Source organism: Megascapheus bottae, chromosome 22 (genome assembly GCF_031878675.1).
Source record: "Megascapheus bottae isolate mThoBot1 chromosome 22, mThoBot2.hap1, whole genome shotgun sequence".
In the NCBI taxonomy this organism is placed as follows: Eukaryota; Metazoa; Chordata; class Mammalia; order Rodentia; family Geomyidae; genus Megascapheus; species Megascapheus bottae.
The window spans coordinates 22,855,821-22,876,561 of record NC_143530.1 but is presented as its reverse complement, the minus strand read 5'-3'; the positions used below and the strand labels follow the sequence as shown (position 1 = coordinate 22,876,561).

General features: G+C 42.9%; 1 protein-coding gene across 1 annotated transcript; it reads left to right on the top strand.

The window, feature by feature from the left end:
- The first annotated feature begins 6,569 nt into the window (after positions 1–6,569).
- Rbm24 (RNA binding motif protein 24) lies at positions 6,570–19,400 on the top strand. The gene is made up of 4 exons (XM_090355415.1): positions 6,570–6,817; positions 8,042–8,165; positions 9,947–10,001; positions 17,237–19,400. The coding sequence occupies exons 1-4, from the start codon at positions 6,650–6,652 to the stop codon at positions 17,598–17,600; spliced, it is 711 nt and encodes a 236-aa protein (XP_090211541.1). The 5' UTR covers positions 6,570–6,649; the 3' UTR covers positions 17,601–19,400.
- Positions 19,401–20,741: the final 1,341 nt, after the last annotated feature.

The window sequence follows — 20,741 nt, the reverse complement described above, 5'->3', positions numbered from 1 at the left end:
TCCTTGGTATCACATACATAGAAAAAGCCAGAAGTGGTGCTGTGGCTCAAGTGGTAGAGCACTAGTTTTGAGGAAAGCCCAAGGACCGTGCTCAGGCCCTAGGTTCAGTCTCCAGGACTAGCAAAAAAAAAAAAAAGAGAGAGAGAGAGAGAATGTGATGGTATAAAAAGATTTATGTGCAATGGTGTTCATTTCATAGACCTTTATAGAGAGCAATAGGAAATAATATAAATGCAAAACAACCCCAATACTATGAATAAATTTGAAAGTATTGATATGACAAAATGCCAAACAGTTCTTTAAAGTTCTTAGGCATTTAAAATGAAGTTTAGAAACTGTTTAAAATAGAAAGACGTATTTCACCCTATAAGGTCAAGAAAAGCTGATGACAAAACAGAATATAGAGTGGACTTGTGTTTGTATACATTTATGTAACAACCGTCCCCCCCCCCGAAAAGCCTAGAGTTATTCTGAAATGTCAATACATATTATAAGTAGAAGTGTGGATGCTTTGCTTTTCTTTATATGTCTTGGGGGCCTTTTCATAGTTATATGATAAATATTTTCATTGTTAGAGAAAGCATCAGTCTTACAAAATGAAGTAATTTAAATCGAAAGGTGAATCTGTAACACTCAAGTCTGGACTCTGGGTTGTAACCTCCTAAATCTGAGGTGATTTCCATATGCCTCTTTAAGAGTATGAGTTGCCACCCCCAAGGTGAGTCTGTTCAGAACTTTTTTTTGTGCGTTTGAACTCATACCCTCTCTTCTCTCACTCACCTCTCCCTCCCTCTCATTCTCTTCTGTTTCTTACTTCTCTCTTCATCCCTTCTTTCCTCTCCATTTCTCCACACCTCTTCCTCCCATCTCTTTTGCTCTTTCTTTTTCCCCTTTCCTCCCTTTTTTCCCTCTGTCTCTATGTCTCTGTCTCTGTCTCTGTCTCTCTCTCTCTCTCTCACAGACACACACACACACACACACACACACACACACACACACACACATTGAGTGCTATAAAAATAAAAACTAGGTCTTGCCCATGCTAGGTAAGCATTGTACCACTGAGCTACACTCCCAATTCTACATTTGTACTTTTTAATGGCATCAGCCCGATCTCTGAGATCCTGGAACTCCTTGCTGACTGCCTGGATGAGGCCCTAAGTCTCCTGCTTAGGATCCAAGACTGTTTCCACCACACTGCGCCCTTTGCCTCATACAGCCACATCATTAGAATGAACTTGTCATCCACAGAGCGATTATTCAATACATTTGGAGAACACCATCAGTTCCCTAAAAATAACTTGGCAGCCTGGAGGGTCACTGTTTAAAGACTTAAAATCAAAGTACACCCTGAGGTTAAAATACAATGCAGCATACCATGCATTTAAAATGTTTATATTCTCTTCCTGGCCATGCAGATTTATATAACATAATTCAAAGTGTATTTACACTTAAACCCATGTCTACCCAACAGGGAAGAATTGTTTGCGAGATAAAGTTGACAATGAACTTCATTCATTATTTTGCCCTTGTCTGAGTCCCCCAAAGAACTCAACCTTGCTTTAGGATCCAGAGTGTTTTATGTGAAAGAAGCATTATGACTTTAATGGTGGGTCAATAGTTAAAAATTCTACTTCACTTTACTTACTAGCTTAGATTTGGTTTAACACAACAGGAATGAATTCCTCCCAGAAGTTGGAAGGAGCAGCATTGACTCAATCTCCCAGTTCTTATGGCAGAACTTATTACATGTATTTACTGTCCGGTAGTAAGAGAGGCTTGCCAGCTCACCTAGAGAAACAAAGCCAAGGCGGACCATGGGATTCTTCCAAAGGCCAGAAAAATCTGTGATTTTTACATCCATGTTCATATAAATTCTGGAGGCAAGGTAAGACATTCCTAACAACCCAAACAAAAGGTTTTCACTGATCCCGTGTTTTTGTTTATTTCTTTCTAAGTAACTGGCTTAAATACACTTTGGTTGGTCAATTCTATCAAGGATGTACTTTTTTTTTCCTTAAACGTAGGCCTAGGCTCTGTCCCTGAGCATTTTGTGTTCAAGGCTGGCACTCTACCACTTTGAGCCACAGTTCCACTTTTGGTTTTTAGATACTTAATTGGAGATAAGAGTCTCACTGTCATTCCACACCTGAGCTGGCTTCAAATCACAATCTTCACATCTCACTCTCCTAAGTAGCTAAGATTAAAGTTGGTGACCCACAAATACCCAGCAAGGATGCACTTTTTTTTAACAAAGGAAGGAAAGAAGGAAGGAAGGAAAGAGGGAAGGAGGGAGGGAAGAGGGAGGGAAGAAAGAAGGAAAGGGGGAGAGGGAAGGAGGAAACAAAGGAGGGAGGAAGGAATGAAAAGGGGGAGGAAGAGAAGGAAAGGGAAGGGGATTCGAGGAAAAGGAAGGGAAGGGAAGGGAGATTTCTTCCCACCAAATTTGAAGATAGATATCTTTATAATATTAATTCTTTGCGAGCAATATTTGTGTAGAACACTGCCCAGGGCTTCAGTGATCTGCAAGAAATACAGTGACATCATAAAACCATGCACTTTAGGTGGCTTCTTATCCAAAGCAATATTGAGGCACATCCTGGGAACCAGGATTGTGCTTCTCAGCTTTTGTGAACCATTTTTTTCTTTCTTTTTCTTTTGCAAAGTCCCTCTGGAAGCACGTAAGCAGAGAGTTGATCTCCATGATGAAGAGGAAAGAAGGGGGAAAACAGATATACAAATGTCAAACTTTTGAGTTTGGTTTCAGCCTTGAATAGTTGCATAAAGATTTTGAACAAAATGGACAATAATTTACTGTAAGTCATAAAACACTATCAGAGGTTGCCAAGGAACAAGTCAGAACCAAGATCCAGGGCCATCCATATGTACTAATTTGGATATGACAAGCTTGGAACCTATTTATAACTTTTACAGTATTTTATGGCTCTTTCCAACAAAGCACACACCGTATTATACAAGGCCGGAGAATATATGAGTATCTTCTGCCAAAGGCAGCTGTGAGAGCAAAAAGATTAGTTGAGCATTGCTTTTCAAACCTGAATTGGAAGTGGGTAACTGTACAGAAATAATTGGTACTTAATAATCTTGAAACTTTGAATTTGAAAAGATTTTATGGCCCTCGGGCTACGCGGTTTGATGGCTCAGGTTCATAAATTCATCGAGAATGAATCTGTTTCTTGTAAGTGGGCTTACCTTGTATAGATATGCAATGGAACCTACACTGGGCACCAATGATGCCTAAGATTATGTGCCTGCCTAAGTGAGTGGAGACATTGCATGAAGGTTCGCAGAGCTGAACCAAGTGTGAATTATGGCTTCTATTTAAGCAGGTTTAGAAAACAGATTTACCTTCCCTCTTAACCTTTGTTCTCAGAGACTCACATAATAATACCAGAGGATTCGTAATGCTTTAATTATCTATGGAATTCAAAATTAGGGAATACCCCTCTGTATCATCTTATATGAAATAAAACAACATTTCAAAGCTATCAAATATGTGCTGTGCCCCTGATCTAATAGAGGCACGCCAGCCCAAGGGCTGTATGGGATTGAAGGAACAGCCAGCGTGTTATTTTTGCTGGGGCCATGCCAGGGAAGCATTTTATTTGTAGAAGTCAAGGTCTGCCATACAGCTCTCCCAATCTGGGAATCACAATTTCGCTGAGGATCAGATTCGATCCCTAGTGGCTGAGTCTACTCCTAAACACCCTTCCTCCCTGACATTATCACAGCTCCCTCCTGGATGGACTCCTCTGTCTAGATTGACAGAGATACCAGATAGCTCCCATCAGCCTTTCTCTGAGGCTTCTTGGTAAGAATCTTCTCACAAGAGCATTTTGCCCCAGCCACATCTAAGCACTATAATTCTTAAGTGACACCTCAAGATGAATGTTAAATACTTTAAAAATATATCTCCTAAGTGGGGCACCCATGACTCAGGCTTATAATTTTAGCTACTTAGGAGGCTGAGATCTGAGGATTATGATTTGAAGTCAGCCAGGGCAAGAAAGTCCAGGAGACTCCAGTTAACCAGCAAAATGTCAGAAGCAGTGGTATGACTCAAGTGATAGAGTAGCAGTCTTGAGAGAAAAAAAAAAAAATTAAGCCAAGCAAGAGCACAAAGCCCTGAGTTCAAACATACTTTGGTTCCTATTTTTTTTTAATTATCTTCCATCATCCAAACACACAGAGTCCCTTTTGTATCTGTATTTTACTTAAGCAAGGAGAGAGCATTGTTTATATTTCCGAATTTGGGCTGTTCACTGTAAAAGACTTGATTTTTTTTTTTCTGGCCTTGGCTGCAGGAAAAAAAAAAAATTACCTTTAGATCCATTTCCTATTTCTCTCTATCTCCCACTGGGGAGAGGACTCAAACGGAATCCAATAACCTCAGAAAATCAAGCTCAGGTTGAAGTGAAGAGGATGAATTTGGCATTTTGCACAAGAGTATTTGCATTGCCATTAGCTTTTGCAAAGGCAACATTTCTCATTCTCTTAAGTTGATTGCAAAAGTGCCCTGGAGAGAGAAATACAGTCCGGATGCACATCTCTAACAGGTTAACACACTGACCTGCTTTATAGGGAATTAATGGGATGGCTCTGGGCAATTAATGGGTAGAATTCAGGGTGGAAATAACTGACAGTACTGAGTGGGATGTTCTGCTCACAGTAACTCTTTTTCCCAAACATCAACTATGAATGATTTTAAAGCTGAATTAAATGCATTCTTGGCTTAAAAAGAAGGGAGGGAACAAGCCGTTTTAAATTAATAAATATTTATTTATGGGGTTCAATGCCAATAGTTCACACCTGTAACAGAACGCTGCAAACAGAAGATCATGGTTTGAAGCCAGCCCACGCAGAAAAATGCAGATGTATCTTCAATTAACCACCAAAAAGCCAGTTTAAAAAAAAAAAAAAGCTAAAAGAGAAAATCTTGGTCTTGCGTTCAAGCCCCAGCACCAGTACAAGGGCTTTCAGAAAATCAATGGTTATATAACAACTTGATTAAAGAAAATGCTACCTTTAACAATTATGTCTAGATAAAATAGAAGTCAAGTCATTGAACATTTTTGTTATTCAAACAGAAGAAATAAATGAAAGGAGACCTTCCGATGAAACATCTGTACCCATCTTCCTGAATAAGGAGGAAATCCAAATTTGGTGATGGTGGCAGCTGCAGTACTAATTTATGGTCCTTTAACGCACAAAGCAGTGGCTGGTGGACATAGGTATCCACCGTTGACTAAGGTTCTGAACAGTGGAAGCTAGTATCTTTCCCAAGCACCCCTCGCTCTCTTCATTTTATTACTATATTTTCCTTTCTCCTACCAGCCCCTTTGGGACCAAGGAAAAGTTGGGGCAGTCCTTATTCTCCAGGCTCCAAGAGTATCCATCTCAGGTGCCTTGGGCACGGCTGGCAGATTTCCTTGGCTCCAGGTATCAGGGAGGTAATGGGACTATCTGCCAACCTCCTCAAGCCTTGGGACACCCCCACCCCCACCAAACACACACACACACACACACACACACACACACACACACACACACACGCCCCCTGCCATTGGCCTAGTCACAGAGGCCTAGAGCAAAAGCTTGCTCCGTGGGCATTGGGGGAGCCACTGGACCCCCCACTGCCACCGCACCCCACCCTCACCACTGCTAGGGCGCATTCTCCACGATCAGTCGCGGGGTCCCTGCGGGGAGCTGTGCGGGTTCCCAGGACTCTGAAGGGTGAGGAGTAGACGACGACCACGAGAGCGAGGCCGCCGGCTGGCAGCCGTTTCCCAGCCCAACCCCAAGCCCGGGCAACCCAGCGCCTCGCCGCCCGAGCAGCGCCGCGCCGCGCGGGGAGAGAAGCAGCTGTTCGCAACAGCTGGGGGGCGGCGGCGCCGGGCGCCCCAGGTGCTGTCCCGGCCAATCGCAGGCGTCCGGCCCGCCCCCTCCCCAGCCGGGCGCCGACCCCCGGCCCGCGGGGGAAGGGAGCAGAGAGGTGGAGAGCCGCCCTCCGCACTGATCCTCCAGCTCCGGCGGCGGGAGGGACGGAGCCGAGACGACGAAGCCGCGCCGAGCCCCGCCGAGCCCCGCACCCGGGCCCACCACGCGCCGCGCGCGCCCAGCGCCCTTCTCCGCGCTCGGACGCTCTCCTCGCGACCCTACCCACGCCCCGCTGAGAAAACAAAACACAACGAAACCAAACATTCTACCTCCTCGTCGCCCACGCCTCGCTCGACGACTTTGCGATTCGTAATTTTATGATTATTTTCTTATTTGTGCGGTGCCTCCCCACCGGGTGAGTGTAAACCGCTTAGCACCGTGGACAGAACCGGACCCGTAACCCAGACAGACGATCCGGAGGATCTGTGCCGTGACCGGCAGGGGGGGCGGGAGGAGAGAACCGAGTCCAGACTCCGGGGCTGCGAGCGACTCCGGCAGCCTCGCGCCCCGCGCCCCCGGCCGCCCCCGGCCGCTCGCCTCCGCCGCGCCGCCGCCCTCGCCCCCGCGCTCGCCCTTAGCCCCCGGCGGCCGCCCCAGGGTGCGGGAGACGCGGAGCCGGAGAAGGAGGCGCAGCCGCTGCCCGAGCCGCAGCCGCAGCCGGAGCCCGAGCCGCGGGGGAGCGGGCGCGAAGATGCACACGACCCAGAAGGACACGACGTACACCAAGATCTTCGTCGGGGGGCTGCCCTACCACACCACCGACGCCAGCCTGCGCAAGTACTTCGAGGTCTTCGGCGAGATCGAGGAGGCGGTGGTCATCACCGACCGGCAGACCGGCAAGTCGCGGGGCTATGGATTTGTAAGTTGCATGGATGGTGTGTGTGGGGGGGGGGGGCTGGCGGGGAAACTGAGGATCGGGAGTGGGGGGGCGGGAGGGAGGGGCAGGGGACGCTTGCGCCCCCACCCCGTCCTCATTGAGGTCTAAACATGGGGGGGGGTCTGGGATTGGACTGGAACCCTGTGAGCCCCCACACACACTTCCACCACCACTCCCTTGGCTCCGGGGCTGAACTGAAACTTTGCGCTCAGGCGGCGGGCCTGGGGAGGGAGGGCCCGCATCTGCGCGTCTCCCCGGGAGGCGGGGAGGGGGTCCTGCAGGACCCCACGCGAGGCTGGGGCGCGGGCCTGTGTGGACTGGGGTAGAGAGACTAATGAACCGCTGGGTTCGGGGGGGGGAGGGAGGGTCAGGAGGGGGGTGGAAGCTCAGAGGATTAGGAGGGAGGGACCGTGGCCCCAGCCTGATGGCATTCTGGGGTTGGAAGCCCGGTTGTCCAGCACGCTGTTGCTTTGTTTAAAAGAAATAAATAAAAAAAATGTGTGTGTGTGTGTGTGTGTGTGTGTGTGTGTGTGTGTGTGTGTGTGGTGCTCCAGGCAGGGTGAGGGAAGGGGACACCCCCGTGAGATCTGGGGTTCTCCGGGTGACACACCTTTCACAATGGAACAGGCAGGATCTTTCCAGGGAGAAGGCTATGTATGGCTCTTTGGAGAAGGGAAGGGGCACACGTTGCTGCCTGGGCAGATTTCTTCAGCGTGCAAATTCAGTCCAGGGGAAGGGCCAGCTGGGAGAGCCCTGAGTACAATAGCTATTGTCGTCGTCGTCGGGGAGGGTTTTTAGGCTGTCTGGGAAGGGTATAAGGCAGACTGGAGGCTGGACTTTTCTGATGTCCGATGGGGACCTAGAGGGAGCCATGGGGGGGGGGGGGTCTGGAGGGAACGATTTACAGGAGTCTGAAGAATGCAGGCTTCCAAATCTCTACTAGGCCCAACTAGCTCCCCCTTAGGACTTCCATTGAGAAGAGGGAGGGGGGAGGGTTCCCTTTCCCTTCTTCCTTTCTTTAGTTTATCTGTTTTTAATGGAGGATGAAGAATCAAGACCAACCCACTCCTTCCCACCCACCCTCTCCCCCAAGTAGAAGGAAGAATAAGTTTATCATGCATGTGACTTCCTCCAGTGTGATTCTTGGTCTCCTTCAGGGGTTAATGTAGAGCTTTGTATGTATGTCTGTGTGTGTCTGTTGCTAAGGTCACCATGGCTGACCGGGCTGCTGCTGAAAGGGCTTGCAAGGATCCCAACCCTATCATTGATGGCAGGAAGGCCAATGTGAATCTGGCATACTTGGGAGCAAAACCGAGGATCATGCAGCCAGGTAAGAAAGATCCCCCCCTCTCCCTCTCCCCCCCCACAAAACCCTCCACTCCCAGATAAAATGATTCCCTTATCCAGAAATTGGCTCCCTGTGAATCTATAGGTGTGCTTGGTAAAACTTGAGCAATGACTGGCTATTCTACCAAGGCATGAAAGTAAAATGAGACTTGTAAATACGCCTTTCAGGACTTGAAATGTATCTGTATGAAAGAAAAAAAAATAAAGGAAGAAAGAGAAGGAGGGAAGGAAAGGAAAGGAAAGGAAAGGCAGATCATGGGGTCTGGGTGGCTTGGGCACAGAGAAGAATTAGGCTTGACTCATGAGTTACGAATAGGACGACAGGCAGGTGGAATCTACTCTGGATTTCCCATTGTTAGCCAGCCACTTGTAGCCAGCCATGTGAAGGGTTGATATCAGCCATGTGATATCAGCCAAAGTGGTCGGCTCCAACTAATGCTCAGCCTTGCGTAGTGTAATCTCTCTTGGTCACCCAGCTACCCTGGGTCTCACATCTGACAGAAACACTGACCGGAGTAAAACCCCAGGCATAGGGAAATCTCTGGATGGTACAGCTTTCTCCTGAAATCATAGCCTACCAGCAAGGAAAGACAGTAGAAAGAGTTCACCTAACAAAGTTCTAGGTGTTAAAAAAAATGATGATGATGATGATAATGATGATGATGCTGCTGATGACTTGAGGATGAGAAGTGTTTTACTAAAATTTGGGTAGCTATTAGGTGTCAAAGTGGAGCCCCATTTTGTCTGTGTTGATGTATTTATCCTACTGCTCTTTGCATGGGCACAAATAATTGAGGGTTAACTAGTGAGCCATTTCCTACAGCAAGCAACTTTACGATGGTGTCTCATTAAATCAGGCACTGTTCACTCTTGAGGCTTTTAGTCTGAAATTTTAGCAATTCCATCCAGATAAATTTAATGGGAAACTAGATTGTCAAGAAAGCAAGTGCAAGATTGCATTATCCCTGGCTGTTCAGCAATTCGTATCTGTGCAAAACATGGAAGCTTGTTTTTCATGTTTATAATATTGTAAGTTGTGAAACTCATCATCTCTCAGAGAACTTCAAAATGTTCCCAATAACAAAGACTTTTCTAAACAGTCAGGATCGGGACTGCAGGGAAGTGTTTGATACATAACTTTCATTGTCAGGTTCTATTGTGCTGGGTTTCATTTTAACATTATTTTTCTCTGGGGCTGATTTTTCTAAGGGATAATTTTGTGTCTCAGCACAACTGTTCAGGTTTTAAAGTTTTCATTGTTTAGGCTGTTAAAACCTTCATGTAGAACTTTTGATAATAGGTGTAAAGCTAAGTTTAAATCCACAAATTATCTCTAAAGTATGAAAAACATGGGGTTTTTAAATAAAGGAAAGAAAAGTCAGATTGCATTTTATACATACAAATAGGAAAGGCCCAATCATGCACGATAGAATCAGTGATAACATTTTTTTTTTTTTTTTGCCAGTCCTGGGCTTGAGCTCAGGGCTTGAGCACCACTTCCGGCTTTTTTCTATATATGAGGTACTGAGGAATCGAACCCGGGTCTTCATGTTCGCTAAGCAAGCACTTTAACCACTAGGCCAAACTCCCGGCCCAGTGATAATATTTTTAAGACTAACTTTTAAATCCATACAGATATTCTGCAAAGTATCACAAATGTGGGGTTTTTCCAAAGGAAAAGGAAGATAACATTTTACACCTAGGAGTAGGAAAAGCCTCAACCTGCACAAATGAAGAATCTAATTTTGTTGTTGTTGTTGTTAGGTTTTGCCTTTGGAGTTCAACAGCTTCATCCAGCCCTTATACAAAGACCTTTCGGGTAAGTTGACTCATCAGATCCTGTGAAAATTCAATATGGCTACCATTTGTTAACCCTTCTCTTTGTTATAAAGAGCCCAAATCAACATGTCATAGAATGCTCCTGGTAATACATAATTCTATACATTTGTGTATTTTTAATGCCAATACTATAAATATTTTTAGATGAGTCAAGTTATCTGACCAAGTATGCAGCCTCCAAACCAGACAAATGTTGAGCTTATGATTAACAAAAACAAAACAAAATATACCAGGTATGACTTGTGTACCACATTGTATGTCCCATCACCTTTACTACTGTTCAACTTGACTCAATGTTATTTATCTCTTTCTAACCTGACAGGGCTCGTATACAGTTAAGCTAACTGATGAGAAGGATACGATGATAAGAGGTGGAATAGTTCTGTTTGGAATTAAACTCTGTAACCAGTAGACTCAGACACACAAGCTCAGATGGTGATTAACGATGCATGGATGTGGGTGTTGTTTTTATTTTATTTTATTTTTCACAATAGTCAATAGCCCTCCGTGTGCTTTATTTTTATTTATTACAGTAATGAAGTGGTGTTGATAGCTAAACTGTGTGCTTTTTCACTTAATTGAAAAGAGCTGTAGTGGAAGTGTTTTCTTTTCTTCGGGGAAGGGGCTCTTTGCATTTGGTTTTGGTGGTGGTGTTGAGGAGTGTTGATTTTTTTACTTTGCCATGGGAAGCAAAGGGCCTTTTTGTTTTGTTTCCTGCTTATAAGCTATAGCCTGTGACTTCTATTTAACCATATCTTTGTAGTGAGTGCTAAATTGTGTGATTTCTCTCTGTAAGAATACAGATTTCACTGCTTGCATGTCCTAAGTTTCTGTTTCACGAGAAGGTTTCTGGGAATGGGCTTCTTTCTTTTACCATGTCTACCACCCGAAGGCGTTGTCATATAAAGGTTCAACAATTCTTATCAGATTTCATTAACACTAGCCAGTTCAGATTGCTTTTTCTTAATCTTTTTTCTTTTGGTTTTGTTTTGAGTAGCGTAGCATTAACTTCCGCTTTCCAGACCTAACTGGGAACAGTCTGCTCAGATTTGTCATCTCTGGATCCTGTCATTATCAGCCTTCCATTTTTTGAGGCTCCCTTCCCTTTAGGCCTGATATGGGTGAGAGATCATGGCTTACATTTCTCTTTACTACTATCTGCTTTGGCTGTCTTCTTCCTGATCAATGTTCTCGTAACTCGATTGCCAGAGATTTAAGCTTTTCTTTTTTAAATGTTCTAGATGTTCAGAAACTTTCTTTGTAGCTTAGGATCTTAACATCTACATGTTTAACTTGGAAGGATGGAATCTCCATAGAGATATGTGTACCTTTTTGTCTCCCAGAGTAGGCATAATAATAGTAATATTAATAATAGTAATTTGGCTTGAAAAAGTTGTTACATTTTCCATGAAAACATCAATACTTCTTGCTACTTGAACCTACCTTGTAGCTCAACTCTTGTTGCCAACTCTGTCATTTTTTTTAGCCAGAAAAGAGTCTTCTGTCACAATACATAGCTATATAACAAAGAGCTTACAAACAAACCTGTGGGTCCATGAGTCTTACAGTCTCTGGGTACTTCCCTGGTCTAGATTATCTGATGGAGAGATTGAGAGGGAAAATATAATTTGAAGAACTGATAGGTTCACTCATGATCTCACAGAAAGAGACTTGAAATTGTGATAAATCTATCAACAGGAGTGTGTGTGTGTGTGTGTGTGTGTGTGTGTATTACTGCGTAAATGAAGGAAATTATGCATTCATTTTAGGAAGCAAGAAGAATGCAAAACAACCAAGAATTACTCATTGCTGCATAATTTGCTATTGTCTTAAATACAAAAGAAACTCCCAGTCTCAAAGGAATGGATGGGCTACAAGAGTTGAACAAGACTTTTGGCAGGGGGTAGTACAGTGGATGCATCTCAGTCAGGTTCAAAGAAGATTGAGGATGACTGAAAAGTTCAGAGCAGGGTGAACTTAAACAAAGACACAGAAGAGAAAAAAAAAAACTCAGTACATGGAGAAACCAGAATGCTCTTCAGAGCTAAGTATAGACATTTGGCTGTTTGTGGTAGTTCTTACTGGTCCTTGAGAAAGAAAGCAACATGAGAAAAGTTAGAACCAACAAGGTAACATTGAGTAAATCAAGCATGTTTTGATAGTTACCTCTTGTTTTTTTAATCTCTTCTAATATGAAGTGTCTTTATAAAGAATGGCAATTATCACTGTGTACATAAATTGTTTAAGGTTGAGATTCTTATTAGAAATAGATAGCATTCCAGCTACACCAAGTAAGCTTTCTTTCTTTTTTTTTTTCCAGTCCTGGGGCTTGAACTCAGGGTCTGAAGACTGTTCTTGGGCTTTCTCAAGGCTAGCGCTCTGTCACTTGAACCACAGCACCACTTCCGGCTTTTTCCATCTATGTGGTACTGAGGAATCGAACCCAGGTCTTTGTGCATGCTAGGCAAGCACTCTACCACTAGGCCAAACTCCAAGCACCCCCCACACACACACTTTTTTTTTTTTTTTTTTTTTTTTTGCCAGTCCTGGGCTTGAGCACTGTCCTTCGACTTTCTCAAGGTGAGCCTCAGCACCACTTCCGGCTTTTTTCTATGTATGTGGTACCGAGGAATTGAACCCAGGTCTTCGTGCATGCTAGGCAAGCATTTTAACCACTAGGCCAAACTCCCGGCCCCACGCTTTTTTTTTTTTTTTAAAGCAGATCTCAACCCTGTTCTAATTCCAAGTCTCTACCCAACAAATCATACCTGGTCACCCTAGATTCTATTTGAATGATACATGTTCTTATTTTAGGTGTGGCAAAAGCTTGAGAATTTTTTTGCTACTTGATTTTGTTTAAAATTCTAATGACTAAACCATTATGTTTATGTGATCCTTAAATGGTCTCCAGATTACTCTAGGTTTTTAAAGACAAAAAGCGGCCAGACAGTTAGTGATTTCACAAAATGGATAAACATAGAGGAAGTGATGGGTTCGTTGAACAACAGATTCTAAATAGTTTATTTGAAAGAAGCATTTTTTATGGAAACTCTGCAGAGGAGAAGCAGCGGATCTCAATATTATGCTGCTGGAGTAACCTTGTGCTAAGTATTTATTCCATAGGGGAGGTGGGTGGACAGGCTGTACTCTAACATTGTTAGAACGTACATGATTACTAATAAGAGATTTACCTAAATTATACAATTTGAGTCTCACAATAAGCATTTAACCAAGGCACTGTTAACTGTTGTTCCAATTATCTGAGAAGCTAAGATGCAGAGGTTAACATCCCTCTACACCCCCCTCCCCACAAGGGACTGGTAGATGCTCGAATCTGATTCAAGGCTCAGAGTCATGCTCTATCTGAACTTAAGAGCTATGTTCTTTCCTAAGTGCCCAACTAATACTCCACAAAGACAGAACTCCACACCCTCCCTTGCAATCTAGTTTTTTGTTTTTGTTTTTAAAGAAGGTAAATGCTAGGAAAGAGGTTGTCCATGTGGCCTCAGATGGGCAGAATCTAGTTAGCAGATCCCAGTTGTCACTGTTGCTCTGGGCCTGGGGCTTGAACTCAGGGTCCTTGGGCACTGACCCTGAGGTTTTGTGCTCAAGGCTAGTGCTTTTCCACTTGAACCCTAGCTCCACTTCCAGCCTTTTGGTAGTTAATTGGCTGTCAAAGTCTCATGGACTTTCCTGCTCAAGCTGGTTTAGAACTGCTAGCCTCAGATCTCAGCTTCCTAAGTAGCTAGGATTAGGAACTGTTTTATTGAGCTGGTACAAGTCCTCATTGTAGGCTCGTCTCTCAGCTAAATTTGTTTAATGCATAGCAACTCAGAGCTAGGGTGGATGGGATTTGGATTTCAACAGGTGAGGATGGAATGAGGACTGGCATCTCACGTGAGAGATGGATAGATGGCATGAGCAAAGGTAAGGATCTGGAAAACCTGGGTTTAAGGAAAGTGTGTGTGTGTTGGGGGGGGGGGAAATACTAGAAAGGTCTATTGGAGACAGATGCATGAAAAGCCTAGCATGTTCAAGTTTAAGAGGGACGGTTTGGTGTGGTGTCAGAGGCCAATGACTCTTTTAACAAGATGAAGACACAGGTCTTCTGGTGTATGTTAGCTCAAAGGCCAACTGAATAACTGGTCCTAGTCACACACACCTGTACCTCCAGTACTTGGGAGGCTAAAGCAAAAGGTTTGTGAGTTCAGGGCCAGCCTGATCTACAACAGAGAGATGTTACAGATGCCAGAAGAGATGGGAAAAAAAAAGAAAATGTAGTCAATTTTCTTTTAAATTTACCCAAAGAATCTGCTTGGCCATTGCACTTTTCTAACTGTGAGTGTGTAGGTTCTGTCGTGCCCTAAAGGAACAGACATTGGTAGAAATCCAAAAGGAGAAAGGTTCTCTACATCAACGTAGTGAATTTTGTAGATATTATAGGAACTCGGAACTCGGGAATTGTTTCAGAAGTCCCATGTTAATCGTTACCCCGATTCTGCCTTCCTTTTGGAACTGAGCTATGTTGGATTTCCCTTGCCTCTTTAGGCTCTCCTTTCCCCTTGCCTTAAAGGGCCCTAGGGTTACATTTGCCTGGCAGATGTCTTCCTCAACCCTTGCCCAATTTCATGTAAGATTCTCTGATCTTCCAGGAAAACATATGTTCATATGGGGTGGCTTTATCAAGCCATTCCTTATTGTAAAGTAAATGCAGAGACAAGAATTCTTTAGGCAACTCTTCCTACATGTATTGTGTTCTATACACACACACACACACTCACACACACACACACACTCACATTTCATACTTGATCTTTTTTTTATAGAATAAATTTATTTTCAGCTCATTTGTTCCAAGATGCAAACCTAGCAACTGCTCTGTTGTCCTCAGAACTCTGGGAGTACAAGGGGTTAATGTTTTGGTATCAGTGAGGTTCCCTGGCTGGCCTTTGCAGCTGATAGATGTTTTACTTTGGCCTTATAAAGACATTTTACCCGCTGGAAACCCTTGTCGCATGACAGGATCAAAAATAGCCCAGCCACAGCCTCTGCTGTCCATCACCTCATGTAAACTGGCATGAGAGGAGTCTGTCTTAGCTGTGTCTGCACATTGTGGGTGGGGCAGCTCCAAGGACAGTGTTTCATAAAGCCACACCTGTCACCAAGGGGAGCCGGTCACCTGATCTACAGCAACGCTCTAAGTATGTGCATGAGCAGGCGCCTGGTTTCTGACAAGCCGTTAAGAACATCTTGAGTGTCCTCAGAAACACTTGGTGAAGTTGTTTCTGCTGGCACTGGGAAAGATCTATAATTCTAGTATAACTGGGATGTATTTTTATCACTGAGGTCAAAGTTCGCTACCCTCTCTGATAAATTTATCTTTTCCATGATGTTCATTAATGTGTGCTTTCAGTTAAATTGTAAAGAGGCAAAGCAAAATCTATGAGTTGGTGGGTTGGTTTTATCTAAATGTGTTGTCTTGTTTTGAATTCTTTAAATATAGAGTTTGTGACGTGTGCTTATACTTGGTGTAAGCTGGATTTGTGGACAACCTACGAGCAGTTCAAGGTCATCATTTTAGAGAGGCAAAGGGTTCTGATGGCAGTTTGTTTCCTGTGTGTGTACAAAACTCAGGACCTGGATGCTATCTCCCCCCACTTTTTTAACTCAAAGCTCTACCACTTGAATTCCACTGCTGGCTTTTTGGTGGTTAACTAGTAAAGATAAGAGTCTCTTGGACTTTTTTTTGCTCAGATTGGCTTCAAACTGTGGTCCTCAGATCTGTCTTCCTGAGTAGCAAGAGTTATAATAGGATCACAGCCATGAGCCACTGGTGCCCAGATATTTTTAAAAACTGAATCAGATAGTTGACATACTGTTTTACCAGTGGGCAGTAACGAATCACAAGAGTTTACATGCATGGGATGTTTTTACACAGCTCTAATGGTTTTTTTCTTTAACCAAATTAACTTTTAAGTAAGATCCTTGGAGTCTGTCTTGTACTGATCTGTGAATGTATGATTTTCTTAAAGTATTTTGACTTTGTTTCACTTTTTATGACCTTTTTTCAGGATCATCCATAACTGTCTAATTGACCTGTACAAAATATTCATGAATAGGGTGGATTTAAAACCAGTATGGTACTAAGTCTGTTTCTATTGATTTGGAGGAGAAACAAGAATTAGTTGATGTGTGAATAAATGTGTTTTTATAATGTACACCTTTCTATTAAGTTTGGAAATATTTAGTTGTATTTCCCTGTTCCTTCCTTTTCCACCAACCTTCCCACCTACCTTCTGTCTGTCTTGCTTAGAGATAAACAAGCTGGCTATGACCCTCAGTTGCCTGATAATGCAGCAGGTTTGATTGACCATTGTGTCCTTATGGATTTTTCTGGAAAGATGAAAGAAAGAAAGAAAGAAAGTGTGTGCACAATCTCTTTGGGAGTCACTGCCATGAATGTGAATAGCAAACCTGTAGCTTCCCACAACAGCCTCTGTGACAGACAGAGAGCTGCACTACAGTTCGTTTGAGGAGTGTTTGTGCTGTGTTTACCACACTTGTGAACTCTTAAAACTTTTTTTTTTATTTTGTCGCCTGCTTCTTTTTTTTTTTTAATTGTTACTTTTTTAATAAGGGTGACTGAGGTTGCAGAGAGATTAATGTGTGCTGAGTCTGCCTAGCAATTCTAAGTAGGGTTGCCATGATAATAAAACCTCCTGACTTGGGTGGAAATCGATTTGAGTTTTCACCAACAGACCATCGGCTTCTCAAAGAACCGAGTGATCACCAATTCAATTCAGAGCCTTGTTATTTGGGCAGATGGATTTTTTTTTTCTCTATATGCTTTGTCTTCCAGGAACTCATAGCCAGAGTTTCTAAAGTCTCAATCAAAACCATGTTAAACTTCTTACTTGCCCAACCCTTATGAACTTTGATTTAGTTCTCAAACTTGTATGTTCTAAATAATCCCCAGTGAAAATTCAAACAGGGAGGCTGTCTTATTGTGGTGACCGAATTCTTTCAGGGGTGTTCTGTAAACTGTGGCTACTGCCAAAGGACTTTGCATGAACCACTAGCAAGTAGATATTGTGGCAACCCTATACTCATAATAACCACTAAATTTGGAGTTTGTCTCATCTCTGAACAACCAACACCACCTCCCTCCCAGAGTGAAGTGACTGTTGCCTGACTTGGTTTCCCATTTCTTTCCAGGATACCCGCCCACTATGTCTACCCACAGGCTTTCGTGCAGCCTGGAGTGGTGATTCCACACGTCCAGCCGACAGCAGCTGCGGCCTCCACCACACCCTACATTGATTACACGGGAGCCGCCTATGCTCAGTACTCAGCCGCAGCTGCTGCTGCTGCTGCAGCCGCTGCCTACGACCAGTACCCCTACGCCGCCTCCCCTGCCGCTGCTGGATATGTCACTGCTGGGGGCTATGGTTATGCCGTCCAGCAGCCCATCACCGCCGCTGCCCCTGGGACAGCAGCGGCTGCAGCGGCTGCCGCTGCAGCTGCTGCTGCATTTGGCCAATATCAACCTCAGCAGCTGCAAACAGACCGGATGCAATAGACCCAGCCATCTGATCAAAGTTGCATCGTTTCTTTTCTTTTCTTTTTTTCCCCTTCTAAATCTCCCAAGTTTTTAGTAGTTTCATGAGAGAGTTAACATTGACTTCTTAACAGCTTTAAAAAAAAAATGCTATTGTTGAAACAGAATTCTTATTATTATTATTTTTCTTTCTTTCTTTCTTTCTTTTTAAATACTCCTGGTAATGACCGAGATGAGGCCACAGGTGAGAGACAGAGGTTTGAGCAGGCACAGTTTTGGAAATCAATCCCCAAGAGCCTGGGTAACCAACTGAGGAGGAGGTGACGTGGGGGAGCATTGACCCTTCACTTTTGTAACCGGATTTTTATTTTGGTCTTTTTTCTAGTATCAGGGAAGCAAACTGCCTTTTTCCAAGTTAGAAAATGCTATTTGAATCTAGTTGAACCAGGGAATACAGAGCGAGCAATATGTAGCTTGAATTATGTTTAAAAGTTGTTTTTGTTGTTGTTGTTTTCTTTTAGAAAAAAACCACAAAGGGGCTAAAGTGCTGCTCAGTATTTTTAGCAGTCACTAACGGCCTCCTTTTTCAAGGAAGAAGGTAGTGTTTATACTATCTCAAATATGGGCACCGAACAATCAAGCTAGGAGCGTGGCAGTGGGTACAATGGCGCCAAAGCTATTTTTCTCATCTGTCCTGTGGACGATTGGGACTGGGGAACAAGTGATGTGAAATTCACGGTGCAGCAGCTGGGCAGACAATCAGGAACACACCCAGTTCTGGAAAGAACACATCACTTGTGCTTGTTTGATGAGCTTGTCACATTCTAATCCCTCTCCCCATCCTGTTTCAATTTTGGGAAACTTGTATCTGCTGGTGTCAGCAATTCTGATCCCTAAACAGGATCAAGCATTTACTCCAACAGCCTTCTCTTTCTATTTATTGTCTGGACTTGGAGTTTAGGAATAAAGGCAGGCAAGTTTGCAGGCACTATATGTCTTAAGGACATTTCTTTTCCCCTCCCCTCTCTTTTTAAGTAATTTTACACTTTTTAGTATCTATTTCAGAGTCCTATTTAAAAAAAAACTATTTATTAGTGAATACAGTAATCTGAGTCAGCGAGGTCATTGACATTACAATTCTTCAATGGTTAATGATGATGTGGTTTATACTGTGCCTTAATAGTAATGCTATTTAAGATATTTATTTTTAAGTTTTACTATGCTGCACTCTAAAGCAAGGAACTTTAGATGTGACACTGTAAAATTATGTATTCATCTCATGGCATAAATTATTTAGTAGGTCTAGATGTAGCATATTAAATATTAACCTATTCAACTAAAGATGTTGACTTGGATTTATTTAAATTCATATGTGCACTGTATAAGAGTACTCTTTACATGAACACATTTTAGTTGATTTCAGCCTTGAGATTTTTTTTAAAGCAAGCTACATGGCTAGTTTCATGCTTCCTTCTGATTTTGTTTCCTCCTATAGACCTCATCTACCAGCAAATCATTCTTCCACACTCTTCTTATGTAGTTTATGTAGTCTCAAAATGCTGCTTTACATTTTTCTTCTGAAACTGCAATACTTGCAATTTTTATTCTTAAACTAAATTGAATACTATTTTACACTGTATTGGATTTTTATACTTGAACAATTTCATACAAGGGAAGACAGGTTCGCATTTTTATGGACTTTTCTCCATTATCACTGGATTTAAGTATTCCCATACTAGACAGTGTTATGTAATGTAGACATGACTCTCCTGTGCAAATTATTTATTCATTGTGTATATGGCTTTATAACATTTCAGATCTTCTAATCTATTCACTTGTATTAAATATAATTTTTAAAAACTTCTGTGGCCTTGCTTGTTTCTAATTCCGTAGTCAAGATAAATGGTTTCATGTGCAACTTTTTCAGTGTGCATGAAATTTTCCAGATGCCCTGTTGTTGTACTTTCAAAGTAGACTCTACTAAATAGCTGCCCCTTTTACTTACCAAGTGATGCAAGTACTCCCTGGAAAGTTAACCCTAAAGGAAAATTGATTAGCTGTTTAGAAGAAATAAGCTGTCAGGGGATAGATGTGTTAGAAGCTGAATCAGCAACTGGTGTTGGACTCAGGTAAACTGTGGGTTGGTGATGTGGCTAGAATCTACCAAGTTCTAAAGATGTGACTGGAACAAGGTACTTTTCGTGAACACCTTTCATGTGAGTTTGGTTTCTGTTTTTCTTTTTATGGATTTCTCGCTGATGATATCATTTTCATACAGTCATTTAAATATTAAGCAAAATAGGGTTTGCCAACTACTTGCCACAGAGCTAAGTAGACTAGTAAGTTACATGGCTGAGTATCAAGTGAGCAGCTGTCCTCTTGACTGAGTAGCTGTCATAGTGTATGTGTGAGCATGTTCTGGTAACTAGAGAGTGAATTCTTCATTCACTCTAGGTCTTCCTTCTTTTCTACATCCATGATACTTCTTCTCTTGCATTTTGATTCATTTTCAGCAATTATAAGCAACAGAAGGATGTGTTAGCAGACTCTGTGTCATACTTTTGGATAGTTGTCATCGCACTTAAAATCATCATGACTGCTTTTAATTTTCTACGGATACATAAGACACAGCTTATCTCTAGGGAGAGATAGTACTGCCCCTCCAAGGTACTGTCGAGGAGCAGGAAAACAATTTCTAAGCTACTTGCTTCAGTCAACGCACCAATGACTAGTTTATTCCAAAAGATACTTTAATTTTTCAACTCTAAGAAAGGTCTCTTTCGTCCTTAATGATCCATCTATTGCTGAACTTGAAGTGAAGCAGTATTTGATTTTTTTTTTTGCCAGTCGTGGGCTTGAGCTCGGGCCTGAGCACTGTCCTTGGACTTTCACAAGGCTAGAGCTCTACCACTTGAGTCTCAGCACCACTTCTGGCTTTCTTTTCTATATATGTGGTACCTAGGAATTAAACCCAGGTCTTTGTGCATGGTAGGCAAGCATTCAACCACTAGGCCAAACTCCCAGCCCGAGTATTTGATTTTTTAAATCACAAAATAGGTCAGAGAGTTCTGGGAAAAGCTTGTCAAAAATAACCATTGTCTCAAGAAAGCCAAAACTCCACCTACCCAGGTTGTACCATTTTTTGGGGGGGGGGATGGTGTA

Excerpts from the sequence above, each read along its gene's own strand:
- Rbm24 (XM_090355415.1), top strand. The coding sequence starts at position 6,650 with ATGCACACGACCCAGAAGGACACGACGTACACCAAGATCTTCGTCGGG. Across the intron at positions 8,166-9,946 it reads ACCGAGGATCATGCAGCCAG|GTTTTGCCTTTGGAGTTCAA; the intron begins GTAAGAAAGATC and ends TGTTGTTGTTAG. Across the intron at positions 10,002-17,236 it reads CTTATACAAAGACCTTTCGG|GATACCCGCCCACTATGTCT; the intron begins GTAAGTTGACTC and ends ATTTCTTTCCAG.